This window comes from Siniperca chuatsi, linkage group LG20, assembly GCF_020085105.1.
Source record: "Siniperca chuatsi isolate FFG_IHB_CAS linkage group LG20, ASM2008510v1, whole genome shotgun sequence".
Taxonomy (NCBI): domain Eukaryota; kingdom Metazoa; phylum Chordata; class Actinopteri; order Centrarchiformes; family Sinipercidae; genus Siniperca; species Siniperca chuatsi.
Window position 1 is genome coordinate 7443608 of NC_058061.1, and position 15003 is coordinate 7458610.

At 39.7% G+C, this 15003-nt stretch overlaps 2 protein-coding genes across 3 annotated transcripts; one reads left to right on the top strand and one right to left on the bottom strand.

Moving 5' to 3' along the window:
- The first annotated feature begins 30 nt into the window (after positions 1 to 30).
- On the top strand, positions 31 to 4675 carry nat9 (N-acetyltransferase 9 (GCN5-related, putative)). The gene is made up of 6 exons (XM_044177805.1): positions 31 to 253; positions 1246 to 1355; positions 1708 to 1848; positions 2005 to 2064; positions 2390 to 2484; positions 2581 to 4675. The coding sequence occupies exons 1-6, from the start codon at positions 162 to 164 to the stop codon at positions 2728 to 2730; spliced, it is 648 nt and encodes a 215-aa protein (XP_044033740.1). The 5' UTR covers positions 31 to 161; the 3' UTR covers positions 2731 to 4675.
- Positions 4676 to 8592: 3917 nt separating this feature from the next.
- On the bottom strand, positions 8593 to 14910 carry lrrc59 (leucine rich repeat containing 59). 2 transcript variants are annotated; one of them, XM_044177808.1, is made up of 8 exons: positions 14744 to 14910; positions 14482 to 14591; positions 14244 to 14303; positions 13694 to 13852; positions 12724 to 12828; positions 12553 to 12625; positions 11478 to 11669; positions 8593 to 10659 (listed from the first exon to the last, which is right to left on the bottom strand). In XM_044177808.1, exons 2-8 carry the CDS (start codon positions 14581 to 14583, stop codon positions 10379 to 10381), a joined length of 972 nt encoding a protein of 323 aa, XP_044033743.1. In that variant the 5' UTR covers positions 14584 to 14591; positions 14744 to 14910; the 3' UTR covers positions 8593 to 10378. The 2 variants fall into 2 exon arrangements, with proteins under 2 accessions (XP_044033743.1, XP_044033742.1); XM_044177807.1 differs by having other exon boundaries at positions 8593 to 10662; positions 14744 to 14907.
- Positions 14911 to 15003: the final 93 nt, after the last annotated feature.

A 15003-nucleotide genomic window follows, 5' to 3' on the forward strand; every position in this document is an offset into this window, starting at 1 on the left:
AACTGACTTCCTGATGTTGTCCAGCAGGTGGCAACTTCCGCCTTTATGTCAATGAGTGCAGCTGCAGTTTGAACCACCGAGTGAAAATGAGGAAGAGAATGAGGAGTTGACGTAAACGTGAGGCTGTATTAAAGTTATTATCGGTGACATTGGTGGTTTATATGTGGTTCGGCATCATGAAGATAAATGAGAACACTTTACTGGAGGGACACAAAGTCGTGTTGGTTCCTTACAATGCAGACCACGTGCCCAGGTAATAGAAACAGCTGATAGTCTGCTGTACTAACAGCTGCCGTTACACACGACATCATCATTTGCTGTTATCTTTATTAATTAATAATGTTTTTGTAGCTTTTATTCTCCTTTCTGTTTATTTCTTTCATTTGTTCCTCTGCTGATGTCTTCTAGTGTTTGACTGATCCTTAAAAAAATGTGCCCTTATTATTTTACCTGCATGGCTAAATAAGCAATCAAAATATGTGTGCTACATGAGACCAATTCAGCATAATCTTTCATCATCATTTTTATTCATATGGGCAAGTCATGCATGTAGGTATTCAAAAAAATAGCATTATGTCATTTAAACAGTAATTTATTGATGTTCCCTAAGTCAACCCCCAGCGAGGAATATAGAAATAGTTGACAAAGTAATCTCAACACAATGTATATTTAGTAGCTGTTCTGGAGCTTTCAATCATCAGAAAGCTCTACATCATCATCATCATCATCAGATGGAGTTTGCTCAGTTGCCATGAAGATGTAGATGTAACACTTCAAGACTTCTGTCCATTATGGCTTAAAAGTTGAGACTGAATAGTCAGTCTTGACTCAACTTTCAATCTCAGTTTTTGCCTTTAATAAAATGCAGTCTAAAAATAGTAAAATTATTGTTTGAATCAGGAAGTAGCGCACAATCAAGAAGTAAACAAGACTAAGAATCGGACCGAGCATTCAATGCTTACTTTTTATACAATGACAGTTTTTGAGTCTATCCAATCTAACCACCAAGTGGACAAAGATAAACAAAGAAATCACCCCCTTTTTTAAAAATGTTTTCACAAATCTGAAACAAGACGTTTTGATAATCTTTAGGCTCTTAACATGATAGCTAATATATAGTTTGTTGTGGCGTAATAATCATCTGAGAAATATATTCCTTTCTGTTTCTCTTTAACTGGGAAATCAGAAGCTGTGAATCAGAAACCAGCTTCAGTCCTTTCCCTGTCTTTCATCCACCTGTTTCAGGTATCACGAGTGGATGAAGTCTCCTGAGCTGCAGCAGCTGACCGCTTCAGAGCCGCTGACCCTGGAACAGGAGTATGACATGGAGAGGAGCTGGAGGGAAGATAATGACAGTAAGGGGTCATCTGCCTGCAACTAACAACACTTTCAGACCTTATAAATACTCCAAACTAAATACTAAATACTGTCTTTATTGCTACAGATCAGCCAGAATGTATTAACAGAAATGCTTCATCAGGTTTAAAAAGGCAGTTTACCTTTAATAGCGTCCAAAATCTACATATGTTTTAGACATTCAGACATTTCATCTTTCAGCTTTCTTTGCTCATAGCTTTTGTAAATAACTGGTAATCATTGGATATGATATGAAAATAAGAGATCACACCATCCTGAGGTCATGCACAAGTAAAATATTTCAACCTTTACTTAAGGAAATTATTGTTTTTTAAAATTCTATCTCTCCAGAGTGCACGTTCATCATCTTGGACAAGCAGCGGTGGGCGGACACCAGTGTAGAAGAAGAGCAGTGCATGGTGGGAGATGTCAACATCTTCCTGACTGACCCCACAGACCCATCCTTGGCTGAGTTGGAGATCATGATTGCAGGTGACGCCCAACGTGTAGTAAGCAAAGGCTTATAAAACACTAAATGTGTGCTTTAGGTTTACATTTCCTGCATATATATCTCTATTTCGACGCCAGTTTCCTGCAGTTGTTTATTTTTCATTACTTGATACTTATGAAAATTTTTGTTTTTAACAGAGCCCAGTTACAGAGGCAAGGGCATAGGGAAAGAGGTGACACGCATGATGATGTGCTACGGTGAGCTGCTTATACAATCTGTTGGAAGATTTCTTAATGCTTGTTAACAGGGCAAATTGTAATAATTTGACAGATGCTGTAATCACATAAAAATTCTACACACAGTGGCTTTGACATAGTTTGAGATGGAAAGAAAATAAGGCCTTTGTGGGTTTTAAATGCTGGATCATGTATGGCAGAGAGCTGCTGCTGCAATGACCTATAATTCATAAAGCTTTCAAACATGTTTCACTTCAGACTACAGCCACCACTGTGGAGTAAACTGTTCACAATTTGTGAATAGTAGTTTGTGAATGGTGGTGATGTGTGTGTTGTCTTCCACCAGGAGCCACCAAACTTGGGGTGAAAAAGTTTCAAGCAAAAATTGGGCTGGACAACCAGGTCAGCATCGCCATGTTCAAGAAACTCCACTTCCAGGAGGTAATAAGATCACATAATCTCAGTGTGTGCCTGATGGGCCCCAGAATATGAAAGTTTTGTAAGTGAATCGAACAATCATCCTTGTGTCTGTTGCAGGTGTCGGTGTGTAAGGTGTTCAAAGAGGTGACCCTCGAGATGACGGTGGACGAGTCTGTTCGGACGAGGCTGCTGGATGACACGGCCGACATGAAGGAGAGAGACTACACACAGACCTGCAGCAACAGACAGGAACTGGTTTCACAGTGAAGTGCTGTGCTGGGCCGCACTCACACGTCCTTAAAGACTTCCAGCTGTGAAGGAGATCATTCTGCACACAGATGAGGGAAATCTGAGACACCAAACTGAAAACTGGTGTGTGGTTTAGACTTGTGCCTTTACACGCAGTCCCCTATTCAGCTTCATATACCGCATCATATACTGTTATCTGTAATACCAGAATATTTAATTGTTCATTTCATCCCTGCAGAGGTGGGAAGTAACTGAGTACATGAGTACAGTTGTGAGGTTCTGGTTCTTTATGAGATTATTTTAATTTTGGGATACATTCTACTTTTCCACCACTACATTTCAGAGGGATTTACATTGATACATTTATCTGACAGCTGGGGTTACTAGTTACACTGAATGGCCAAAAGTATGTGCACACCTGAACATTACATTGTTGAACATCTCATTCCAAAACCATGGGCATTAATCTGCTGCTATAACAGCCTCCACTCTTCTTTGAAGGCTTTCCACAAAATTTTGGAACCTGGCTGCAAAGTATTAATGAGGCACCGATGTTGGGTGAAAAGGCCTGTCTCACAGTCAGTCTTCCAGTTCATCCCAAAGGTGTTGGATGGGGTTGCGGTCAGAGCTCTGTACAGGCCAGTCAAGTTTGTCAACACCAAATTCAGAAACCCATCTCTTTATGGAGCTGACTTTGTCCACAGGGATACTGTCATGTTGAAACAGGAAAGATATTCCCCAAACTGTTGCCACAAAGTTGGAAGCATTGTCCATATACTTTTGGCCATATAGTCTATATTTATGCTAAACTAAGCTAAGCGGCTGCTGGCTGTAGCTTTATATTGAATGTACAGATTCAAGAGTGGTATCAATCTCACTCTCTTTACTCTCGACAAGAAAGTTAAATGTCTATTTTGAAAAAAGTCTATTTCTCTTTTTCTTTAAATTTGAAAAGCACACACTTCTTCTTCTTCCACTTCCTCTTGCACACTACCAAACTAAAAGCCCACAAGGTTCCATTAAATTGGCTTTTTCAGTTACGACAGTTTTAATGGGTAAAGTATAACCAAAGCCTTATGTGCATCTAAGAGGCCAGGCGTCTTTACTTCATAAAGTACAGTTAGTTTTAATGTACAGATTAACTGCTTTTCTCTGAAGCATTTGTAGCGGTCTCTGATGCTGACAGAGAGAATTAAATCATGAAGGATAGTAACGTCCGGTGGTTTTTGATATCCGGTGGTTTCTAGTGTAAGTGGTAAATTCTATATGGGTTGGCATCCATCCTCATACAACCTTGACAAATTATACATCAATTGAAAACACAAAACCTCATTAGTCTGTTTGTGTAAACCTTTTTAAGATCCCAATATCACTGCGACCACAGGCACTTATTTTATAGCAGCATTACATATAAAACAGAACTGTAAAATTAAAAACTATATAGGTGAAAGGCAAGTGTGTGCCTCTTTACATTTGGTTCAATATCACTTAGACAAATTCTGACTTTTTGGTAGTAAACTCTAAACAGTTACCTTTCAGAAGAGACCAAGATCATGACTTTAATCAACATGGTTCAAGAAAGAATCCATTTAAGTAACAGGGTGCTTATTAAGGGGTTAACAATTTTGCTTTTAAATTTGATGTACAGAAACTGACACTGAAAAAATTTAAAATCTAGTTGGAAAGAGGAGCATTTCAATTCTGGTGTACAACCAACAAAGACCTGAGGCCTAATCAGAGTGAAACATATCTCTTGTACAATAATATAAATATATTTGTCTAATGTTCCTCCTAATTGCCAAATTATTCTTCTGCATTTCTCATAATTATCCCATTCAGAACTGGAAGGCTGGTGGTTAAAATTACAGTGCATCCGGAAAGTATTCACAGCGCTTCACTTTTTCCACATTTTGTTATGTTACTGCCGTATTCCAAAATTGATTAAATTCATTATTTTCTTCAACATTCTACAAACAATACCCCATAATGATAACGTGAAAGAAGTTTGTTTGAAATCTTTGCAAATTTATTAAAAAAAACAAAACAAAAAAAAAATCACATGTACATAAGTATTCACAGCCTTTGCCATGACACTCAAAATTGAGCTCAGGTGCATCCTGTTTCCACTGATCATACTTGAGATGTTTCTACAACTTGATTGGAGTCCACCGGTGGTAAATTCAGTTGATTGGACATGATTTGGAAGGGCACACACCGGTCTGTATAAAGGTCCCACAGTTAACAATGCATGTCAGAGCACAAACCAAGCCATGAAGTCCAAGGAATTGTCTGTAGACCTCTGAGACAGGATTGTATCGAGGCACAGATCTAGGGATAGGATACAGAAACATTTCTGCACCATTGAAGGTACCGATGAGCACAGTGGCCTCCATCATCCATAAATGGCAGAAGTTTGGAACTACCAGGACTCATCCTAGAGCTGGCCGCCCAGCCAAACTGCGCGATCGGGGGAGAAGGGCCTTAGTCAGGGAGGTCCAGCTCCAGCATTTCTCTGTGGAGAGAGGAGAACCTTCCAGAAGAACAACCATCCCTGCAGCCCTCCACCAATCAGGCCTGTATGGTGGAGGGGCCAGACGGAAGCCACTCCTCAGTAAAAGCCACATGACAGCCCGCCTGGAGTTTGCCAAAAGGCACCTGAAGGACTCTCAGACCATGAGAAACTAAATGCTCTGGTCTGATGAACTCTTTGGCCTGAATGGCAAGATTCATGTCTGGAGGACACCAGGCACCGCTCATCACCTGGCCAATACCATCTCTACAGTGAAGCATGGTGGTGGCAGCATCAGGCTGTGGGGATGTTTTTCAGCGGCAGGAACTGGGAGACTAGTCAGGATCGAGGGGAAGATGAATGCAGCAATGTACAGAGACATCCTTGACGAAAACCTGCTCCAGAGCGCTCTGGACATCAGACTGGGGCAACGGTTCATTGTCCAACAGGACAACTACCCTAAGCACACAGCCAAGATAACAAGAGTGGCTACGGGACAACTCTGTGAATGTCCTTGAGTGGCCCAGCCAGAGCCCAGACTTGAACCCGACTAAACATCTCTGGAGAGATCTGAAAATGGCTGTTCACAGATGCTCTCCATCCAACCTGATGGAGCTTGAGAGGTCTGCAAAGAAGAATGGGAGAAACTGCCCAAAAGGTGTGCCAAGCTTGTAGCTTGTATTGAGCAAAGGCTGTGAATACTTATGTACATGTGATCTTTTTTCTTCCCATTTTTTTTTTTAATTTGCAACGATTTCAAACAAACGTCTTTCATGTTATTATGGGGTATTTGTAGAATTTGAGGAAAATAATGAATTTAATCTGTTTTGGAATAAGGCTGTAACATAACAAAATGTGGATAAATGTAAGTGCTGTGAATACTTTCTGGATGCACTGTAAATGCCAACTGCAGGCTTTTTATTGAATGCCTTTCATATTGCACCACATGACTCCAAATGTGAAATGGAGTCATAATTCCCCTTGCTGTATCCTCTCAAACCTCAGTGTGCTATTTGCAAGTAATTACAATTGGGGTTTTTTTTTTTTTTTTTTTTTTAGACCAATAGGTAAGATATTTACTGGGGGCATCAAACATGTAGTTTTGTTAAGGTTCAGTTTAATGATAATCTCGCCCCAGTCAGTGAGCTGATTATGTTAAAATTGTCTCTGTGCTATAAGTGGCCATTGTGACCCTGGTTTCACCTCTCAGGCAACATACTGGCTGTTCTTTTATTTATGCAGGTTGTCAGGGCTCTACGCAGGGAGACTGCAGCCAATACTCAGGGCTGGAAAAATCTCCTTGCATGTTTTTAGGGTTAAACAGTTTATTCATTTAGATTTTTATTTATAGTTAATCTCCTGCTAGAACTGAGCATCAGTCAAAGATGAGTCAGTAAAGGACAGAGGGTTTTCATTTAGCTCAAAGCACAGCTGTGTCTAAGTACAGCCTCACAGAGCTGCTAGCATGACTGTAGACTACCATCATTATAAAAGGAACGATAAGGAACTTCATAATGTTATTTGCTAGATTGATATAAATATATGTATTTATGTATATTTTTGTATATAAATACCATTGTTTTTGGTTGAAGAACCTCTGACTTTATTATGTCGCCTCCACCTCTGCCACCAAACCTTGATATATATCATTTAAATTCCAGGAGTTTCATGTTTCTCTTAGTTCTCCAACCATTTAGAAGAATCAGCTGACACTCCTATGATGCAAAATCCTGAACATTTTTGCTTTTCATCAATTCCGGAAACATGAATCAGCTCTGACAGCAATTTCCTACAAATTGGTTTATGACTTTCTGTGTTGCAGTTCCCAGAGGACTTCACTGAGCCAAGAAGGAGGCTTGTTTATGTCAACACTTAGTCTTCCCAGCTCTAGTGGACATATTATACATACATTTTAGAGGAAGGTTTCATCAGGCTAATGGTGGTTGTGGTCGCTGGCTTTCACAGACTGCTCTCTCTGTCATATTAGTCGTCATATGAGCTCATTCACATTAATGTTTGAGGTATTGACTATGGAAGTCAAATATGCAGTTAAAGTGATGATCAGGAAATCGAAATCATCCGTAATGCCAATAGATCTGTATTTGTGCTGTGTATCTTAGTTCTTATATTCAGGCTGTTAAAAGCAATAGTTTCCTATGTCCTTGTTTAAATTGATAATTTATCCATGTCCGCTCATCTTTGTATAAAAGCAGAAAAAAATGTACCAACTTCACATTTAAGCCATATCATCAAACTATAAGTCATTATTGAAAATCAAAGTTCATTCTTGACCTTGGAAACAGCAGTTGAGAAAACAGTCTCACGACGAGGTCCATTTAGTAGCTGTTCTGAAGCTGTCAATCATATCACATGATCATCATCACCTGAGCTTTAAAGCCAGCATGGACGAGAAGTCGCTTAGAGTGCAGAAAAAATTGGAATCTGCAATTCCCTGACAACTGGGCAAACTCTGCTGATGAAGATCATGTGATATGCAGCTCCAGCTGCTAAATGTAAATGAGTCATTCCTCTCAACTGTACCACATGTAGAACTGTTCCACATCTACTAGTACCATCCTTATTAGGGCTGGTTGTTGAAATTGTGTCTCTAACAGCAAGTATTGAAAACTGTCAAGTACCGAAAGTTACCATTGAATCCCTGGTTAGATTCTTAGTCTTGTTTACTTATCCTTTAATCAGATATTTCCTGATTTAAACGTGGGGTATGCGATTGTAATCCAAAACACGTCTTTTTCAGCGAATATCTCCTCACAGTCCGCTAGCTGACCGTTCAGTGTGTGCGCTGAAAAAAACTCTAGTGTGTGTACACAGCCCTGGCTCTGTAAATGGGAAATAAACAAAGTGGCTCGGACCGAGCCATACAATACTATTCCAGCCATGATTTGTGTCAGCTAACGTTAAATGACTTGCCCACAGACATTCAGCTTACTTTCTAGTTTGCCAAGATATGCTGCTGTTGTGATGTTTGTTATAGTAGTAGTATAGTGTAGTATAGTATAGTTAGCAGGAGAGTTGTGAGTATCACTGTCTGGAGCTGGTTTGGCTCTGGGAAACCGTCTCGTAGCAGCAACTGTAGGCGCACTTTGTTAACCCACAACCTAGCTAACGTTAGTTACATTACTTGCTGTGTTGTTGTTCGCTCCGTATCATGGTATTTGTCATGGTATTGAATTTCTCCAGAATCGCATACCCCACCTTTAAATAATGTTTTGGCTACTTTTAGGCTGTATTTTATTTAGGCAACGTTATTTTTCTTATGTTCTCTCTCACTCTCATCAAGAGAATTTTCCAGTTGCTAAGTTGTATTCACCACTATTCATTCTTCTATTACAAAAACAGACACAAGGTTAAAATATTTCTTGCAGTGCATAGCCATTTATTGATGCTGACAATGTTTGAGCATGGACAAAGCTTTACAAGAACCACAGCAGCAAAGGCAGCTTTTTGCATGAAGACACCCTGAAAAATTAAAATAAGTTGCATTTCAAAAGTCACCAGTTAAACTGAAAGAACAGTAAAATAATCTGCCAGTTGCCTTTTATTTCTATAGTTGACATTATAGATGATTACAAGAAGAAAGATTTTGGTCCGTTAGTTCAATATCAGCACTGGGATTCTGAGCTACAGTGAACTTACTGTAACCACTGCATTCTTTAAAAAGGACCATACCACTGTTTTTACAAGTGATAACCTCTTAATAAGAAAACACACACACACATATGCAAATTTTGCTGCAGTGTTTTTGTACTTTTCCTACCTTCCATGCAGCCACTGGTTTCCATTTTGTCTGTGTAATCCATCCATCACAGTGAACATCAAGTCTGGATGTAATTGTGTTGAAGTTCCATTAGTTTTGTGTGGTAATGACGTTTAAGTGCATATTTGAGTTGAAATGTGTGCATTTTCATTATCTCGTGTTTACTGTGATGGACTCCACATCTTTAGCAAGTTTCAAGAGTCTGGTAATTACTTTTCAGACTGTACAGAAATGAATGGAAACCAATGAGTGTAAGAAAAGTAGGTAAAATACATGCAAAAGGTCAAAAAACACAACAGCATGGTTTGTAAAATGGATATCTGTGATGTAGACAGGATTTCTACCAAAAGGGTTAACACGTGCAAAATTATCAGTATGGTTCTTTTAATACAGTTTGCGCACTGGGAAGGGTGTACATTATAGCCTGACTGATACCGGAATTTTGAGGCCAATACAGATATCAATATTTAAGAGTTTAGAAAAATCTGATGACGATTAATCGGCAGTTTTTTAACAAACTATAGCTGAAATGATTAGTCAATTAATCGATTAGTCGATCGACAGAAAAATAATCAGCATCTATATTTGTAAACAGATTACTAATTACAGTACTGTACTGAGTGGGACAGACTATGTAATGACAACGCTGTTTCTAAATTACTTAAAGCATATCTTTGGCATTTATGTGTTGCAAGTTCTTGTTAGTTAGCCGACATATACGCCTGATACCGTTATATCTGTGCTAAGATAAAAAATCCACTCATGTATCAGTTGGGCTCTAGCTTGCATGCCAGATGGTGTGTATTAGCTTCGAGATTTAGCTGTAAGACTATAAAGACAAGAGGAGGCCACAGACGAGTGAGTTCTACATTCACACAGCCTTCACTGCACATGCTCAGACTGCCACATCGAACACTGGCTGATGCACAACTCTGACTGGCAGTTAACATGTGACTCGACACTCCAGTGCAGCACAGACAGGGCCACCTGATATTTCACTGAACATCTCTCAAATATAACCCATGCTCCATGTGATGCACTGAAACACAAACCAGCTCTGGGTGGTGCTCAAAGCGCAAAACATGGTCGACAGGGAGATATTTAAGACGAGTGTTTTTAAAAACAGGCTGTAGTACAAAGAGGGTACAAGAGCGACAACAATTCCATAGGAATTTAAGATGATTTTAACACATCTGTCCATCCCCCTTTATTTATCTGTACAGACTCTTCACCTCCCAGCACCTCAAACAGGGTGAGGGGAGGCAGGGTTGCCCATCTTAATGAGATTCATGATTTCAGCATATTAAAAAAAATCCCAGGATTCACAGGTGGGAGTAGAAATCCTGCAGCTCTGGAAGTTGATGGCGGCAGATGATAGTTTAGTTCTTAGACGTTTGTGTGGATTCAAGAAACTCCTTTGCTGCGGACGACAGATTTTGCACCAGCTGTCTGACCACACCCTCCTGCTCTTTGGCCCAGGATAGGCTGTTGTCCAAGGCGACATTGACCGGCACACACGCAGCTTCCCTCTGCAGGTCGGTCAGCCGGCAGGCAGCGGCGACTCCGGCCAATCCCAGTAGCAGTACGAGGAGGAGCTTGAACATCAGGCCAACAAGAGAACGGCGAGGTTTAGGTGCCGATTCCACAACAAGCTTTTTATCTGCTGAGGAGATGAAGCGAGAGAGGATGACATTAGAACGAAAACACTCAAAACAAACTGAAGAACTATACCTGGGTTTTGTTTGCTTATTTGGTGCACTACCAAAGAGTCAACTACACTAATAAAGTGCACTAAATAGGTCCTGGGATCAAGGAGAGTTCAACAACTGAGTCAGCTGCCAAACACAAACCATGCAAAAACTATCACTATGCTTCTCACAAAATCCATCTTTGCTTATTGTTTGTTTTCTAGGTTTGATTTTGCAACAACATAGCTCATGAATGTGATGCTTTTTTGGCAACCAATGATCAAATGTCGGATGTTGAATCATCCTGGAATGCATCGCTAAGGAAGACTTGTTGAAACAGTTCACCGATCCACTGGATTGTATCGGCGCTGATATTGCCCTGATTTTGATATCTTAATCTTTTAACTGTCTTTAGTATCAACAAACTACAGACTTGTATGTCTGTATGTATAAATATTTTTTTCAGAAAGTAATTTAGTCATTCATGTCTGAACATCATCTTCCTTTCTGTTATCATTATCATCTTTGTTTTCTATTAAAAACATCTTAAACAAACACTGGTAACTTCCCAACCACAGTGTTGACTGTTGGACAACTGGAATGACAAAAATGTGTGTGTGTTCATTCTCAAAGTTAAATAATATGCTAATAACTTCTGCATTAAGCATCTCAAAAAGTCTATCGTGGACTGAATAAGTTGTCAGAGGAAGTTTAATTTTGGTAGTTTTGTAAAAAACAAAAACATGAACTATCCCTTTAAGAGGTGCATCACCCAGACCTTTAGTCTCACCTGCTGCCTGTCCGTTCTTTTTCTTCTTCTCCTCGCTCTTCTTCTTCTGTTGCTCTCGTGCAGCCGCAGCCGCCATCTGAGCGTTGTACTCTTTCCTCCTCTTCTCCTTCTCCTCCGCCTTCTCCCGCTTACGAGCCTCCTTCTCTCTGGCCTCCCGCTCCCTCTGCTTCACCTCCTTCTTCCTTTCAAGCTCTGATCGAAGGATGAAGATGCAGTCAGACAGACAGATCATCACCATCACACTCGTTCATAACAAGACATTAATATAACTGTATTTCAGGAGGCTTGTTTCTGGTTTCCTGCAATAAATAAAATGCACTTCTTCAGCAGATAAAACTCTGTGAGACAAGAAAAGCACAATCATTACTATCTCAGCCAGATAAATATAATTAACATATGATAATGACATTCTGAGTCAATATTGTTTTGTGTATGATACTTCTAAAAAGTGAATACAAGTTTGTGTATATAAAGTAGTTTAAACTAGCTCCACCTCGACCTGCTACAACAGTAATATGCTGCTTACATGTTAATGCATAAGTATTAACAATATAGTAATGACATATATAATAATATAGCAGTCACAGGGGCCACTTTTCTGCAGAACAAGTACTTTTGATACTTTAAGTAGATTTTGCTGACGATACTTCTGTACTCAGATGGGATTTTTGAATGCAAGACTTTTACTTGTTCTGGAGTATTTTCACATTGATGTATTGGTACTTTTATTTAAGTAGAGGATCTGAGCACTTCGTCCAGCACTAGTGAATGGCACTGTGTTACACACTTAGATCAATAGGGCGGATATGATGTGATACCTGAGTTTCAGCTGTCAATGTTTTTATTTAAATCAGGAATTACCTGATCAAAGAGTAAGAAAGGAAGACAACAAATCTGACCAGACATTTGATGCCAGTTTTCCTTACTTGACAGTCTTCTATACTCTGTGCCACAGACACATTTTGGTCGGTACTGTACTAAAAAAGGATTCAGGTTTTATATATATATATCCGTATTGATCAAAATGCAGTTGATCAACTCCATCAACAGTGGTCTCCTGAAAAAGATTTCCCACCTTTTTCCCTCAAAAGGCGTTTCTCTCGTGCACGATCAACCTCATCCTGAATAGCTCTCATGTGCTCCAGAACCTGGAAGAAAATGACCTTTAGTTTTAGATACTGTAGACTGCATCATTGATCTCTTCCTCAATCATTCTTTTCTATATCTCGTTCTCTCTCTCTCTCACCTTGGAGGCACACTGTTTGCACTGCTTCTCATCCAGACAGTCTCCAGCTGCCTTGGCCAGGCCGGCCTCCAGAGGGTTATCCTTCAGATCCAACCACTTCAGACTCTGAGAACAAACACGCACACAGACTCAGTAAAATAAATACAGTCAGAGATCAAAGCCAGACAAGCCACCTCACACATCATGTATGTAAGGACATCATGTTTAAATACATTTGAGTCTGCACTGATATCAACACAAGTGCAGAGTACTAAAATATATCAGCAGAGGTTAGCACTAGTCCAAATATATCACAAATGAGTCACCCTTAAAGGAATAGTTTTGGGGAAATCTGATTATTCTCTTTTTGATGAGAAGATGGATACCACTCTCATGTCTGTACACTAAATAATGTTAATTAGTGAGCTTTAGAGGTGCTGGTAGGTGGATATTTAACATTTGCACAGACCCAGGCTAGCTGTTTCCCCCTGCTTCCAGTCTTTATGCTAAGTTAAGCTAATTGGCAACTGGTGCTCGCTTCATATTTAACATACAGATTTAAAAGTGGTGTCAATCTTCTCATCTAACTCTCGGCAAGAAAGCGAATAAGCATATTGAGATGTCAATCTATTCCTTTAATTTAACAACAAGAACACAATTTAAAAAACATTTTTCAGAACAGGACAACCAATAAACAGTGTGGTGGGTGACCTCTAGTAAAACAGAGCAGCAGATAACCACAGTTTCACCACTGAACAACAGGTGATCCTGGAAACTTTACAATTAACAGAATTTTATGAAAGAAATGTTTTATACTGCATCAAAACTTGTGTTATAAAGAAGCTTCATTTTCTAACTGAAGTATAAGCACCCTTTGGAGCAGGACAGTGTCAGTGTTAATATTACACACATTGTCGTTGCAGCTTTATGTTAATAGGATCAGTACATACAAATGTAACATGAGCAAACAGTGCTTGTGTCTGGCACTCACCCTGAGCTGAGAGAAGCTGACGGGCAGGACAGTCAGCTTGTTGTTGTACAGGTCCAGATGTTGAAGGCTGGCCAGGTTCCCCAGGTCATCTGGCAGACAGGTCAGCTGGTTTTTACTCAGATCCACCTTCACCAGGTGGGTCAGGTTGCAGAACTCTGGCTACATGAAAGAAACCGAGCCAAAGAAAAAAATAACTTAGAAAAAAATAGTCTTAATAGTCTTAGTTTGTTAGTGACAGTGACAACGTTGGAAACTCTGCGGGGAAAGTTTAAAACCCTCTAAAGAGGGTTGAAGGACCATGTACATACAGAATATCATCCTGTAATCCCAGAGTTTGCTAGATATCATAAAAAAGTAGTCACTTTGACTTATACATATATATAAATTTGCTCACAACTCATATCCACACTGAGACCATAACGTGTGGTAAGTGGTCACAATTACACATTGCTTCATTTTAAGAAGTGACAAGCCAAAAATAGGTTGGGAACCAGAGATCTAAGGATTAAAATGGTGTGTTTTAGTACAGTATGATTGTGTTTGCACTTACAGGAAGCGAGGTAATGTTGTTGCAGGATAAGTCCACAACAGTTGCTTTGGTGAATAAAGCCTGTTGGGATAAATGATAGCATGGGTCAGTTAAATATACAGTAAGATCTAGACGTACATTTAATAAGCATTTTAACCAAGAAACACGACCTTATGCTTAGTTACAGTAACGTTACATGAATATAATGCAATGAATGTTTAAGTTTACAACATTTTCACAGAGACGATGAGTAACTCACCAGCTCTCTGACTGGCACCTCAGTGAGGTTACACAGGCTCAGGTCCACTTCATTACCACTGATTTTATCCTTCAGGTTCAACACTTTGCTGTTTTTACTCATTGTGGAGTCTGCGAGAAAACACACCATAGAGTTAATGCAAAAAATAAACACTGACATGAGGGAATTTTGAACCATTTTTAACTGTTTTTACTGCAGATACTTTTGACTAGCAGAGACCAGGAAACCCCTCTAACGTTAACGTTTTACGTGAACTGCTCACCTGTGATGAAAGCCGTGACAAAATTGTGTTCAAGTGTGACAAACGAAGGAAAGAAAACGAGTGGTACAACTTCTTAATATGAAGAAAGTTAGTTGTAAAGCTCTGAGACGTCGGTGAGTCTGTATTTTTGGCAGCACTGACTGCCACAATGAAAATCCACGTCACTCATTTAACGACAGCACGATGACGTTGAAGCGAACAGCGCCGCCTTCAGCACCGGAGGACACACGACACACCAAAACATGTAACAACAACAACAT

Coding starts and splice junctions, on each gene's coding strand:
- nat9 (XM_044177805.1), top strand. CDS start 162: ATGTGGTTCGGCATCATGAAGATAAATGAGAACACTTTACTGGAGGGA. Junction 2,065..2,389: donor ACGCATGATGATGTGCTACG/GTGAGCTGCTTA, acceptor GTCTTCCACCAG/GAGCCACCAAACTTGGGGTG. Junction 2,485..2,580: donor AGAAACTCCACTTCCAGGAG/GTAATAAGATCA, acceptor TGTCTGTTGCAG/GTGTCGGTGTGTAAGGTGTT.
- lrrc59 (XM_044177807.1), bottom strand. CDS start 14,583: ATGAGTAAAAACAGCAAAGTGTTGAACCTGAAGGATAAAATCAGTGGT. Junction 13,853..14,243: donor ACAACATTACCTCGCTTCCT/GTAAGTGCAAAC, acceptor TCTTTCATGTAG/CCAGAGTTCTGCAACCTGAC. Junction 12,829..13,693: donor TCAGCTTCTCTCAGCTCAGG/GTGAGTGCCAGA, acceptor GTTTGTTCTCAG/AGTCTGAAGTGGTTGGATCT.